This window comes from Molothrus ater, chromosome 4 (assembly GCF_012460135.2).
Source record: "Molothrus ater isolate BHLD 08-10-18 breed brown headed cowbird chromosome 4, BPBGC_Mater_1.1, whole genome shotgun sequence".
Taxonomy (NCBI): domain Eukaryota; kingdom Metazoa; phylum Chordata; class Aves; order Passeriformes; family Icteridae; genus Molothrus; species Molothrus ater.
This window is the reverse complement of record NC_050481.2, coordinates 63,716,965-63,731,293: the sequence shown is the minus strand read 5'-3', so window position 1 is coordinate 63,731,293 and position 14,329 is coordinate 63,716,965. Positions and strand designations below refer to the sequence as shown.

At 37.8% G+C, this 14,329-nt stretch overlaps 1 protein-coding gene across 2 annotated transcripts in view; it reads left to right on the top strand.

The window, feature by feature from the left end:
* The window catches only part of FAM193A (family with sequence similarity 193 member A), a 77,474-nt gene that overhangs the window by 33,356 nt on the left and 29,789 nt on the right, over window positions 1-14,329 (top strand). For both annotated transcript variants that reach the window (XM_054514732.1, XM_036382658.2), the window contains exons 3-8: window positions 1,133-1,378; window positions 3,611-3,777; window positions 4,035-4,202; window positions 6,242-6,476; window positions 9,769-9,893; window positions 14,150-14,294. In XM_054514732.1, the coding sequence (XP_054370707.1) occupies window positions 1,133-1,378; window positions 3,611-3,777; window positions 4,035-4,202; window positions 6,242-6,476; window positions 9,769-9,893; window positions 14,150-14,294 (1,086 nt within the window). The remainder of the gene's footprint in view (window positions 1-1,132; window positions 1,379-3,610; window positions 3,778-4,034; window positions 4,203-6,241; window positions 6,477-9,768; window positions 9,894-14,149; window positions 14,295-14,329) is intronic.

Below are 14,329 nucleotides of genomic sequence, written 5' to 3'. Positions count from 1 at the left end.
CAGTCTGTCTTTTGGGCTTTTATGTCTAGAATTCTTCGTTTTCCTTTCCATATTGCTGAGTCTGTCAGTTTTACAAATGTGAAAAGCACAGAAATCAGTGTTTGTACTGCTCTGCTGTTTTTCTTTAGATGTCAGCTCTAGATAATTGATTTGTTGTTGCTGTGAACAAGAAGAAGAGAGTGAATTATGGTTTAGCTTGAACTGGTCCTTTGCCCTAAAGAATTGTTCACCTGTGCTTGTGCAGTTGAGCCTTACAAGATCTTTAAAGCTATATATTTTGTTAGTATTGAGATTAGAGCAGTATCAAGAGCAGTGCTTGAATTACTTAAAATTTGCTTTTTCTCTGAGAAAGAATTAAACTATTTTGATGCTTACATAGAAGGTGTTGTTAATTAAGGCAGAGTTAGCAGTTGTAATAAAATTGGGCAAATCTGTGATTCTGCCATTACATGATATTTTGTTCCAATCATCTCTTATGTCTCATAAAATTGGGTTCTCTTTGTCTTGTGCTGCCTGAGTTGTTTTTGACTATCAGCCTTGGTGAAGAATCAGCATTGCATAGCTGAACCATAGTTTCATGCACAGTAGCATCTTGGAAAAGAATTCAGGTTTTGAAGTACCTGTGTCCTTGTACGTTGCCAAGTCTGCTTGATTCAATAGCTGATAGTGGATTTGAGGACCCTTTTGACTTGTGTTGTTGAAACTGACTTAAACTTTTATTTTGTAATAGGCTTAGCTGAAAGTGACTTTGTTTCAGGTAGTATTACAAAAGTGTCACAGATCTTCAAAGAGGAGATATTTTTCTTTTTTATCTGTAAATGGTGACAGTAAAAGTAAATACCCCTTTTTAATTTTACTTGCTGGATTATTATATCTAGGCCAAAATAATTTAGAGGGAAAGACTGTAGACCATGCTCCTGAATGGCAATGTATTAATAGTCCAAGTTGTTTGCCTCATGTATATTGAGACTGCTGTGTTTGTTGGGACACTCCAAGTATTCACTTTTCTAATGACTAGTAAAATATGTGTGTTGGTTCTGGGGGGTTTTGTTGTTAGTTTCAAATATCAGAATATCTTTTCTGATATGTATTCTGTGAATAACCAGTTATCTATCAAAACATTTGTTTGTAGACACCATTTACCTTTGGCTTGGGCCAGAGGGCACCATATACAACTGGCGAGCATTGTCTTCTTTGTAGAAGTGAACGCAAAGATACTTCGCTTTCAGAGAGCGGGATCAAGAATTCCAGCAAAACAGCACTTTCCACATCTCCAAAAGCAAACAACATGCTGCACCTCCCACTGTGGGTGTGTCCAGACTGTAGAAGAACAGTGGAAAAGGAGGAGAGGCACGCTACAATAGAGCAGTCTCTCGTGGTAAGTTCAGGTAGCTCGGTAGACTGAGAAGATGCTTAATTATGGGCTGCATGATACTTTGTGCTTTGGCACCACTGGAGCTGTCAATGCTTGAAAAGCTTTTTAGGTGATTTTGAGTTGGCTTTATTTAAAATGAGCAGGGAAGTTGTTCCAAAAGTGAGGAGTTCTGGTTCTGAGTTGAGGAGTTTTAAGTAGAGCAAGGTTTGGATCTGTTTTTTACTGAGAGTTTTTGCTTTTAATTCATTGAATCTCAAGCTTTGTCCTTATCCCCTGTACTTAAATACAATTTTTTCTACTTTTACCAACATGACCTTACTCATTACACGTGTTTCTATTCTGTCTGCTCATAGTGTGTTTTCCTCTCTTTATGAAGTAAACTGTCTGAATTTTCCTTGTTCTTTCAGTGGACTTCTTGAGTCACTGCACTTGTACTGACACCTTCCTGCAGATTTCTGAGTTTTGCTGTCTTTTCTTTCCTGTACTTTTTAATAAACAAGCACAACTTTGCATAGCATGAATGTAACAGTTTCCTAGTCTTGGTAGCACAGCAAGTACCAATTTAATATGTGGCACTAATATTTCAAGTTGTGAATTCAACCTCATGTAAGAGCTGTGCTTATTGTTGCAGGAAGATACTAAGAGTTCATTGACAGATCCAGCAAAACCTCATTAGAAGCAAACTGTGTTATACTGCAGAACCAAGTCTTCATGACTGAGCTGGGAAGTCACACACTTGGGATAATTGCAAGTACTGTAGATTCCAGCTGACACCTCCTTGCAGAGAGCTAACAGGCTGTGCACATGCAGGTTTTTATTTCAGTAAATCACTGTGAAGAAAGATTGTATAGAGGCTGTTGTTAAGCTTGTGTTAAAAGTATAGATAAGGACGTTTTTGTCAGGAAAATTTAAGAGAATATCACTTGTATACAACTTGTGTTTACAGATAATGTTGCTATTAACAAGGGTAGTAAACTAATCAAAAGAGGTTACATCTAAGGGAATTATATTGGTGGTATGGTGGTAAACACATCCTGGAGAGTTCACAGCACAGCAAGACTGAGGCACATTATTGTTCAGTTGAGTCAAATCTTTGAACACATTTAAGCTCTGTTTAAGGAACTAGCAAAGAAAATGAGTGTTCTAGAGTTGCAAGGAAGGCAGGTTTTGCTTCCTACATGTTTTGTTAACTTACAGATACTCCAGGTGTAAATAAAAATTCAGATTTTTTTTTTTTTTGGTTTGGCAACAGTTTTCTTTTTAAAGAGGAATTTTTTAAAGCAGATAACAAATAGATTTTCCAAGGTTGGAAGCTTGTCTTAAAAAGGCAACTACATGAACTAGGTAGCTAGTCAAATTAGAGAAGGCACCTGGGAAAAAAAGCCAAAATTAGCTAAAAAAAAAAAAATGTTCCCAGTGACTGCAATTCAGAATACAGGTGGTTTCCTGTAGATGTTCCTATGTTCAGGTTGCTGCTGCTCTCATTAGCTTGCTGGGTAGCAACTGCATTCAGGTTTGTTCTTACCTATGTCTGCATCTTGATCCAGGATTTGGGGCACAATAAAAACCACCTTCAGTCATGATACTGATGTGAGAGAGGTCTCTGCCTGGTGCCAGAGAAATCTGGTGGCAGACTTGGGAGGGTGCAGGAGAGAAGCATGGCATGTGCTGGGGCTGGAGCACAGAGAAGGGAGAGAAAGTGCAAACAAAAATAGCAGCAGTTTGGGTGAGTGGTCTGTGTCATCTGGAATTGAAGAGCACTGTACACAGGAGATTGCATCCATCTCCAATGGCAGCAGCTCTCTGACATTCATTGCTATGAAATACTGTGTCTGGCTGTTACAAACAAGGAGATTTTATCATTTTTACTAGAAGGGATTGTTAAACTCCAGAAGTCAAACATACTGTTACATGGAGACTGATGAGATAGTGCTGGTTTATGATTAAGTGTGGATGATGCAAGCCTTCCTTTAGCTTAGTTCATTGTTTATGCTGAAGTACATAAAGGTAATAATTATAGCCAGTGTACTTTGGTCATTAGAAATGAAGCTTTGTTTCTATCTTTGGTCGTCTCTGTTCATCTCTTGCATTTATTAGGTTTCTGAAAGACTAATTCTTTGTGCCTGATTGAGTGTCCTTCCAAAATACATGCAGCACTAACAATTGCCACTTTAATATTGTCTAACTAATAACATTTCAGACCTTACAAACTTTGGGTTATTTTTTGTTTTTCAGAGCCAAGATTTCCTTTTGCACATGCCTCTTGGAAACAGTGGATCACAGCAGGAATCTGTAGGAGGAGGAAGAATAGCTGTTGGTGCACAGACAGTGCCTGCTGCAGAGCTTAGCAATTCCTCTCCTTCAGACATAGCATGCAACTGTGAGGCCTGTAATGAACGCAGGTAAGAGCTGAACTCAGCCTCAGCAGCACAGTGGTTGTGGTCAGACTTTGGCAGTTGTGCAGCTTGTTTGTAGGTGTGGCTTGTTTGAGGCTTAAACTCTTGAAACAGTAATTTCTGGGTGTCAGTATTCACCCAGTTTCATACTTTATTCTAGACATTTTCAGATGTACTTTTTTTTTTTTTTCTGAATAGTAGGAATCAATACACTTATGTGATGAATACAAACAGAGGGTAATTATTTTTGTCTTCAAATGCAGAGAAAATTCAGCAGAGCCTGAACGTGAACCTCAGCAGCTACAGAATTACTGGTCTGAAGTCAGATACATGGTCCGGTGTATTTATCGTCAAGCTGGGACCCCTCTGGCAGATGACCAAGACCAATCGTTGGTACCAGATAAAGAAGGAATGAAAGAGCTGGTGGATAGGTAAATTACTTCAAAGAAGATTCATTCTATTTTATTCAGGAGTTTTCAATACTAGTTTTAGTGCATGGGAAGCTATTAAATACATATGCTGTTTGCAATAGGAATACAAGTGCTTAATTATGAAAGGGTCCCAGAATGTTATTCTTCAAAAGGCCTTATCATAAGGCAGTGTTAAGTTTTAATTGCCCCATGTGAAAATCTTACCTTGTGGAACTAGCCTGAGTTAATAGTAGTAGTTGTTAGTCTTTGCACCTTACTGTGATTGTAATACCTGGAAGAAATTTTATAAAAATAAAGTTATATTGGACACTGATCACTAGATGAGGCCGATTCCAATGTCATTCTCATTTTAGAAGTCATAATTGTAGCTTTTGAAGGTGTTGAAGTGAAAATAGGCCTAATGAGATCCTCTGTGAAGAGTTTTCTGCTTTTAAGAGTAGTGTGGCAAACTCTGAAGGGCTCCACTAGGATCATCTCAGTTTCTCTCTAACTCCGTGTGTGGTCAAGGAGTTTTTGTTCTGCTTGGTTCCATATATGCTTAATACACAGAGATCTGAGCAGTCTGACCTGAGCTGTAGTTCTCATGTGCAATTTCTAGTTGAACCTAAATTCTGGTGAGGTAAAGACACATTTGAAAGAGAAATTAATCTAGCACTGTTCTTAATATGACTGTACACCTGAACTGGCTTTAGTAGATAATTAAATAAGCATATTGCACTTTGTTTATATAAAAACTGTTTGGTTCCATATGTGAGTTGTGTATAAGCAGAGCAATATAATGTCCCTCCCTATTAGTCACACTTTGTTTATTCAGGTGATCAAAACATGCAATATAGGCTTGGAAATCAAAGCCTATAAAAATTGTTTAAATGTTGCATAGTGTCTTGGTAATTAAAACTGAATCACAGCTAAAGTGGTTATTGATGTTCTGCATCTCCTTAATGGAAAAATTTTGGAAAGTGAGAACATAATACTGGGTAACTTTCTTATGTACTGAGTAGCTTTCATTACTCCGAACTGTTTTTCACTTTTGATAGAGATTATTACAATACAAAGACAGAAACAGGATTTCAAAGAAGGAAACCTTAAATGCCAGTCGGATTATTTTTCACTTGAGTTTCTTATGGCCTATAAAGTGAAAAATAAAAAAAAGGATACGGTTTGGGCAGGCACCAGTGTGTCCAGTCTATAGTGCTAAGATCATGCAGAATTTTTTACAAAGCTGGTCAATGTAGGTATTGAATGCATTTTTAAAATACCTTCCATTTAGGGAGCATGCAGAAGACCATGCTGTGGCTGAGTAACTCTGTTAAAAAGGCAGAAATTCCCACTTCCATGCTTGGCTCCTGTTAGACACAGCTGGCAGAAAATGGAGTGTCTGGTCGTCTTTGTTGGAATAAGTAGTGGTGCCAAGTAATGTTCCTATTGTATGTTGGAATACTTGATGGCAGTATGATGGAACTGTTTTGTGAGTGCTGAGGGAAAAGCATGGATTAGATAGCTGCAGACTTCTATTCATCTAACTCTTAAGTACTTACCCCATTCATTTCTTCTTCCCCACCTCCCTGTGCTGTAAAAAACCCAAAGCATTCTGTGCGTGCCTAAACTCCATGCACAGAAATTTAGAGTGAAATTGGATTATTTAAAGTGATTCAAAGCAGCCATCATGTTCAGTTTTCTTCTGTAGGCACTAATTTGTCACATGTTAAAAACAACATGGAAAAATTGTGAAGAGTCTGGGTGCCTGCAGGGTTGGATGCAAATGGAGTTAAGATTTTGAGCTCACATGTTGAAGTGAAAATTTAAATCCTAAATAATTTTACTCATCTGGTGTGCAGGCATCCTATTCCTTAAGGTACACAGGAGCTCAGTCCCATATGTGTACAAGTAGGGGACTGGACTGTGTTCTCTGAGATTTAAGGTAGTTCACTGAGGTTATTTTTGATGAGGATAATGGTAACTGGTAAATACTCCTAGGCAAATGAAAACTGTTGATTACATGCTCTCTTTTTTCTCTTCTCTGTCACAAATAAATGAAGGCTATGTGAAAGAGATCCATACCAGCTTTACCAGCGGTTGGAGCAGCAGGCTCGGGAATACGTGCTGGAAATGAAGGTTCGCCTGCTCAGACACCTGTCCCTGGGATCCAAGGTTGCATCGACCTTAGCCACAGAAGGGCCCCCCCAGGCCCAGCAGTTCATCTCCCTCCTGCTTGAAGAGTACAGTGCACTCTGCCAGGCAGCCTGTACAATCAGCGCCTTCCTAGTTACCCTGGTAAGACTGAAAAAACAGCTTTGTGCTCCTGCTTGCCAGGGCTGATGCTGGCAGAGTTATTTCTGGGCTCTTTCAGATGTCTTCTGTGGTTGTAAGTTGTAAGATTCTTTTTGTGTTTGTCCCTGGAGACAGGGAGATTCTGAAAATGCAGTTAAATATTCAGAAGTGTGGAACAGGCATATCTTACAGTGGCTTGATGTAATTTTTTTGTTCATAAAGAAAAAGGTGGGATGTTGTTTGTGGCACTTACTCTGAAACAGATCTTTAAGCAGATTTACAAAATATTAGATATCCTAATGTGGAAAACACTTCTCTGGTAATCTTTGATGGTAGCTTCACAACCATGATTAAGTGACACCAACTTCTGTGTGTAGCACTAACCTAAATTGTTTCCATGTATTCTGAGGCAATACAATCTCTTCAAGTAGCCACCCTAGATTTTGAGTGAAAACTTTTCAACTTTTCATTCCCAATCTAGGATGGCTGCTTCAAGACATTGTGTTGCCTCAGCCTTAATCTGCTATGTAATTTATTATTTCTAAGGTTCTACCGTTAATGCTTTTTTTGCCAACTGCTTGTGATGTTAGATTTAGGATTACATTTTTGGCTATAAAATAGGCAGTAGCCTTAAAAATTTCTTCTTGAGTAACTGTCCATCAGGTGACTAATACCATAAGCAAATTTTGTAATTCTATTTGTTTAAGGTCTTAGAAGGTTATTAATCCTGTTTTGTTGTTAATCCTTTTTTGTGCATCCTTTGTTAATGTCATCATCTGCCCATCCCTTTTCTTGTGTAAGCTTTGTGCAAGGATTAAAAAAAAAGGTGGCAAAAATGGGGAATTTGGATTTTATTGCCAGTTAGGTGAAATTGACTGTCTGGATGGGTAAAGAGAGGAAAAAACAGATGGGACATACACTCTGGTGGCCTCAGGTGAGGATATAAAGTGGAGAGGAAGCAGAGTTTCATTACTGAAGTAGGGCTGTCAATAAAATTCAATTGGCAAAGCATGAAGATGTTTCTTCTAAGAAACTTGAGCATATCTGATGGGGTTTTTTTGTTGTCTATGCTCTGTATTTGCTGTTGTCTTTATTATCTTTCTCAGCTTTATCACTTAGATACAGACATGAGGTCACTGCTATATCCTGTTTATTGGCTGCTTTTAACAGTCACTAAGTTTCTAACAAGGTGCTTGGGAGAAGGTGGCTCTTGAGATTGGTTTGCATTGCAGCTGGTTCAGCTGTAAAGCAAATGGTTTGCAGTGCACCTCAGCTTTCTCAAAGTGGATCTGCCAATAATGAACGCTTTAATGCCAGAATTACACAGCTGATCAGAAAATAACTCCTGTATACCTTTTTCCTGGCAATTACTGTGAACTAGTAGTTATGAAAACCAGTAGGTATGGGAGATTGAAATCATAGTCATGAGAAAACAGAACATGCTTGAACAACCCCTTTCCTGACAAAATTAAAAGTAAAATAAAATTCTTCTCCTCTTTTAAAGAATGAAGCATAAGAAAACAGAAAATATGCTAGATTTTTTTGTCTTTTTCCTTCTGCAGCCCAGTCAGTACTGAAAACATCTTTCTACTAAGCTGTGGCCTTGAGAAACTGAAATGTGAGAATGTAGGATACTGTCTCTGTCATACATTTCTTAGCTTTATTAAATAACCTATTTGTTAAATTGAGTAGTATGTCACAGCTTGCAGTACAGGTAGTAGGGTCACTAGTTTTTTCAGTGTACATGGATGTTTCCTCTCAAGATACCAGTACACTATGGAAAAAGGAATCTTTTCAGCTAAAATACATAACAGGCAGCCAAGATCTCTAAACTTATTGCTGCCTTCCTTTTAAGGATGAAAGCTTTGCATGTAGTTTACTGTATAAAGGCATTATCTGCCTTGAGCCTCCACCTGTGAGAAGCTGATTTCTCAATGAAATTATGAATAGTTGTCCTTCCTTTCAAAGGCATCCATCTGACTTCAATAGCAGGAACTAAAGCTTTGTGCCCCACCAATGCAGGGAATGACAGATTATACTGACAGCAATTTGGAAAGACTCTGGTCAGTACAGAAGGGCCCACAAGTACACAGCATACAGACTAGAGAAAAACTTGCCTGATGTTTCTTTGTGAGAAATACCACAATCTGCACAAACTGGTACACAAGAGTTTGTAGATAAGTGTTTATTGCTTGGTTCACAGCATAATATGGAAATTGCTTAAGAAATCAACCTCAGTGAACCATGAGAAATTATTAGCATTTTATAGAAATTTAAAATATTTTGAAAACATAATACTCAAAATGAAAAAGTACACATGTCTTCTGCAACTCAAAAAAACCTACTACCCACCCTTAAAAGTGGTTATTATTATTAAGATAATACTTTGAACTTAATTGTTTGGGTTTTTTTTAATGCTGATAGTCTTGTCTTCAGGTCTGATATAAATATGTTTGGTTGGTTTATTTTTTAACCCAGTGTTGTTAACACAACTTTAAAATTCCAGGGTATAAAGGTGTTTCTGGGTGCTTGGGGTTGTAGTACTTAAGGCCCACTTGCTGATCTGAGAGCCAGAATGCTTGCATTTTATTCTGCTCTGTGGTTGAGTCCTGGTGTAGAAAACCTGCATACTGCTGGCTATATGTAGGAAAACTTGCTGCCTTGAAATGTATATTATACGTGTTTTGAATTCTTGTGTTTTAATGATAATAGTTTTAAGGTTTATATTGAAATTACATAGAATTATGTATTAAATAACCTCAAATACAAAAATGTTCTGCTTACCAGAGAAATAAGCTGTTGGTCTCTTCTGTTTAGAGAACTTCATTCTTTAAGCTGTAGTCGAGGAGAACTGTTTATTTGATTTTATGTCAGTTTTGAATGAAGATTATAGGTTGACATTGTATATGTGTCTTATAATAGATAAGTTCAAAAAATTACAAAATAAATCATAAATAGACAATTGTTTGACAAGAAAACCTGAGAATTACAGGTTCAGATAATAAAATGCATCTTTTGGTGCAGAAATGAAACGGATAATGTAGACTGATTTTTTTTTTAATTATTTTTTTCTTAAAATCATGACAATTTAGAAGGAATGATGCTATGGTTATTTAAGTCATTAAAAATTGTTTCAGTTCTGAGGGTTTGGGTTTTAAAACTACATAAGATCTGACCTAGTTCATACAGTCTGTAGGTTGGAAATTAGATTTTTTAAAAAAATTCTTGCCTTATACAGAATTCTGATTTTTTTTTCCTTAACCCTGGTTTATTTCTGGTTGTTTTATCGTTATAGGAAAATGAACATTTGAAGAAATTTCAGGTGACATGGGAATTGCACAACAAGCATCTGTTTGAAAATTTGGTATTTTCTGAGCCACTCCTGCAGAATAGCTTGCCAATGCTGGTGTCACAGCTAAGGTAGAGTTTAACTTTTGTTTTGTGGTTTTAAGAAGAGATGAAAACCCATGTTTGCAACCACAGCATTAAAAAAATATGCTGCAACAATTGAATTGGTAAAAATCTTTGTGGATCTCTCTTGAAAAGTGTTGTTGATTGAACAGGCTGCTGTCATAACTTGCTTGTCAGAAGAATTACAACCCTAATTTGCTTAGTTGTAAGTTACCCAGTAAAATGACAGCATCCTGTGTAAATACTGATGGTATGACTGAATAGTACTGTTTTCAGTTATCAGGCATTGCTGCTGTTTCTACAGCTCTATAAGCAAATTAAAGCCTCATTACCTTCTGCTTCCCATAGTGCACAGAACTGAATTTGGAGTTTTAAGCATCTTCTCACTGGAGAAACCCCCTTGCTGTATGCTTGTAGGTCTCATGCTTTAAAGCTCCTGAGGCATTACATTGTGTATTTTCTTAGTAGGGTTGCTCTGATTGTAATTTGTGTACTGCCAAAGTGTTTAGGTTTTCTAGGAAAGAGGTATTAATAGAAATTTTCTTTACCCTAGGTCTGAACATTTTTAACATACAGTCATGGGTGGTTCATGTTGACCTCTCAGTCTTGTTTGTGATGAAGACACATTTTTGATCTGTGTACATGTAGTTTAAAGGTATTGTCCTGTGTAATTTTCCATGGTGCAAGAGCAGTTTGACTAATTCTGCTACAAGAGATGTTGCACACAGTGAATCAAAAACTTTCTTTTGAGTCCTCCTTTTGCTAGTAGATACCAGAAAGGAAAAAAGAAGAGACAAAAAAACTGAATTGTTGCTAGGCTCAGCAAGAAGTCTAATGTCCCTCATAAGTTACCTGATTTGTTTAGATGGAACTGGGTTGATATTGAAAGCCTTTATCTCCCTGCCCCAACAGCTGATTCTGTTGCTGTGTTCAGCAGCATGTTGTGTATTTTTCCAGTGATCTGTGGCTTCTTTTTCTGTGACTATCCTTCATCATGTCCATGCTTTTTGACAAGGTCTCTCTGTATCTCTTTACTCCAGCAATCCTGACCATATAAAAGTAGTTATATTGCCTTTATCTGCAGAGCTGAGAATGCCCTTAGTGAACTTTATGGTTATTTGTTAACAAAAGCATTTTTTGTTTCCTGTACTTGTTCTGTGATACTGCAATTAAAGAAGGAGCAACTGACTTTAAGTCAGAAGTTGTGTTCCTGCTGTCACTGTGGTGACAGCCATCCTCAAAGCTTACAGGTAGGATGAAATCAGAATCTCTTCCTGCAGGACTTTGTTTTCCAGTGCATTTGTGTTTTCTAGGTAGTTTATGTGAAACACCCTTGAACTTATGGTTTTGCCTAGTTTGGTTGACATGAATAATTTTTTGACAGGAAAGGTTCAGCACAAGCTTCCCATTTCTGGGTTTTTTAGTGTATGTCTTGTTTTTCTTTGATAAACATAGATTTTGTTTGTGTTCATGGTCTCTCAGGATTTTATTGTTGAGTTCTCTATGTCTTGAAGTGACAGAATTAGATTTCTCGGGGAAGGATATGTTTCTTCCTTCCATTGGAAATGAGTGGAGAAATGTTCCATCACAGAAGCCTCCCATGGAAAAGCAGGGATCAGCCTTGTCCTCTGGACATTTGGTGAACAGAGAATCACTTATGTGCAGTAGAGAAAGTATTGCCAGAGTTTCTTTACAAAGAGCATTGGCCTCATTATTTTCTCTTCCTAAAGAGAAATTGAAATGGCTTTTTGACATCTCAGCATCGCTTAGCTTCTGGGTGTTCATCCTTTCTTTCATCCTTTGCTTAAATCACTAAATTTTTTGGTATATCTCTGGCTTTTTCAAAAGGGTGTTCTGTGGTTAGTTCCTAGGATACTTATCAGATGTCAGACTAGAAAAGGTGTTCACATAGGGAGGTTTAAACAGCAGCCTTGTGGGGATGGAGTTTGCTTAGCTGATACAATACAGCTGTGTCAGTATTGCACAGCTGACAGGGGACATCTGCTGGGCTAAACTACCAGGGTCTTCATGTGTCTTCATGTGTTGTGTCTTGTTTGGCTACATCTGTGGCTAGTTTAGGAGGCAGCTCAGCTGCACAGTCTGCAGACCAGCTGTAAGGGCTATCCATGGCTTGGCAAGAGTTAATTATTCAGCAGGGCTTCTAGGTCAGACACAGCATCTCATAAGGATGTATTTTCATAATGAGTGCTTGAGGAAAGCCAGTTCTTTCATAGGTGAGTGGGTAGTACTTCCTGATGAGGGTGTCAATATGAAGAGGTTCTTAGAGGTTAAATAATATTGATTGGGTTAAGATGCTTCTGACTACATGCAGCCTCTGACAGGCCCTCTGAATTCACCACACTGCTTTATTGAGATGGTGACCAATGAAGTGACCAATATCTGGGGCTTTTCTGTTCCCTTTGCTTTGCCAGCATGGGATGGGACAGTGGTGAGGGTAAGTGCCATTGTCCAAAAAAATTGTGTTCCTGATCAAAATATGTAGGCATACAGTTTGTCAACAGGTATGGCTTGGAAGTGTCAGTTACTTTAAAGTGAGCAATTCTTGTTAAATTTTATATATGTGTTATCCTTTTCATTACCTTTGTTTTTACTGCAGTTGGGGAACTTATTGCACCTCTGTTAAGAGGACTGAAGTGTTAACTAAATTGTTACTTTATACTTGCCTTGGGGGTGAAAGTGTATTTACTAGGATCGTGTTACCTTTACTCAGAGTCACAATAAAAAATTAAAGTGTAAATGCTGTTGCATGGCTAGTACAAATTTTATTAAATTGAGTTCTTTTGCTTTTAACTTGAGCATATTTTAAGGAGTATTTAATGTACAACTACTGTGTGAAAGAAGAGTACTAGTCAGGAGCAGTTATGAGACAAATTACTGATTTTTATATAGTAGGGATCTGATTTTCACATAATTACATAATACTAGAAACAAAGGTTCTAAAAAAAGTAGTAAATTGTGGTGTAGTAACAGGAGTTGACAGTGTTTGTACTAATAGTAAGGAAGTGTTGTAGCATGAAGGCACTGTATCCACTGAAACTTCTTTTTGTACTCTTCAACCCATGGACAGCCCAACTTTTAATGTGCAGAGTTGCTTGTGCACCCTTCGTAAGTGGTTGTGTTGCAGGTTCTAGGCAAAAACAGCAAAACAAATTTGAGTTTATTGGCAAATTCACACTATCAGCTGTAACTTGGTGCTTACTGAGTTGTCTGTTTGCTCAGCTCTTCATTATGCTTAATTGCCAAGTTAAGGGGTTAGCTCTTTGCCAGGTGACAGCCACACTATGTGGTTCTGAGGTTGGGTTGACATCCTATTGCAATGAAAATCTGTAACCTCCCTGAAATGCTGGAACTGGGCTTAAATATCACATTTTGTGTTGCTTCAATTTTGGTTTTTTTGCTACTGGCTTTGATTGCTACACAACCTCTGTGACTAATTAATTATCACACAGCTTCTCCTTAATTACTGAGTAGAAAAATGTTGTAAAGCTTCAGTTTATTTATGTCACTTGACAGGTCATTACAATTCAATGTGGTTTAAACACATGTTATTGAGTAGAATTTTTTCTTTTATTATTTGTCAAGTCAGTGTATTGGGAGTTGGCATATTTGCTTAAGAGACATTATGCTGTGCAAAATGCAGCAGTAGGAAGGGAGGTAAGTGTGTCTCCTATTTCTGGGGCCCCCTCACAGACACAGTCAGCAGTGAGTGGCATCCCCATGTTGTGAATTCCATGCTGCTCAAGTGATAGTAGATAACTGCTTGTATCTCACTTGCTTCATTCTACAGCACATTTCCCACCTGGAACTCCAACTCGTCTGGTATTCTTTTTAGATTGGTCATGAGAGTTCTGCCTAACAAGCTTCTGGCTTTATTTTTATTATGTAGCTCTGCAGTGGATAGTCAACATGTATATTTAGCCCATAGAATTTGGAAGGATAAATATATCAAGCAACCAAATTTGAACAAATAGATTTGTCATCTGCTTGCTCATGGGAAAGAGGCTCTAGCAATGTGGCACTTCCCACATTCTTGCTATTGTTGGTTACAGAAGATTGGAATAAGCAGAGTTTGGATATTTTTTGAAAAACTACTAAAAATACTCAATTTTTGGGATAGAAGCAGCTCTGTGGGCCTAGGTGTGTCAACAATCACATTTTCACAACACTCCTTTTGGCTGGCAGATCTTAAGTGTGATTCTTCAGTGAAATGTCTCTTGTGTAACAAGTGCTGTTTGAACTTTCAGGCTTGGAACAACCCACGATTCCTGTAGTGAAGATATGTACAGTACCTTGCTACAAAGGTATCATCAGCTGGAACAGGAAATGGGCCAAGTTGCTGAAGCATGGCTTGAATGCCAGAAAAGAATAGATGATTATGTTGATGAACAGGTAAGAGTCATGCAAACAGCCTCAAGGTTATGTAG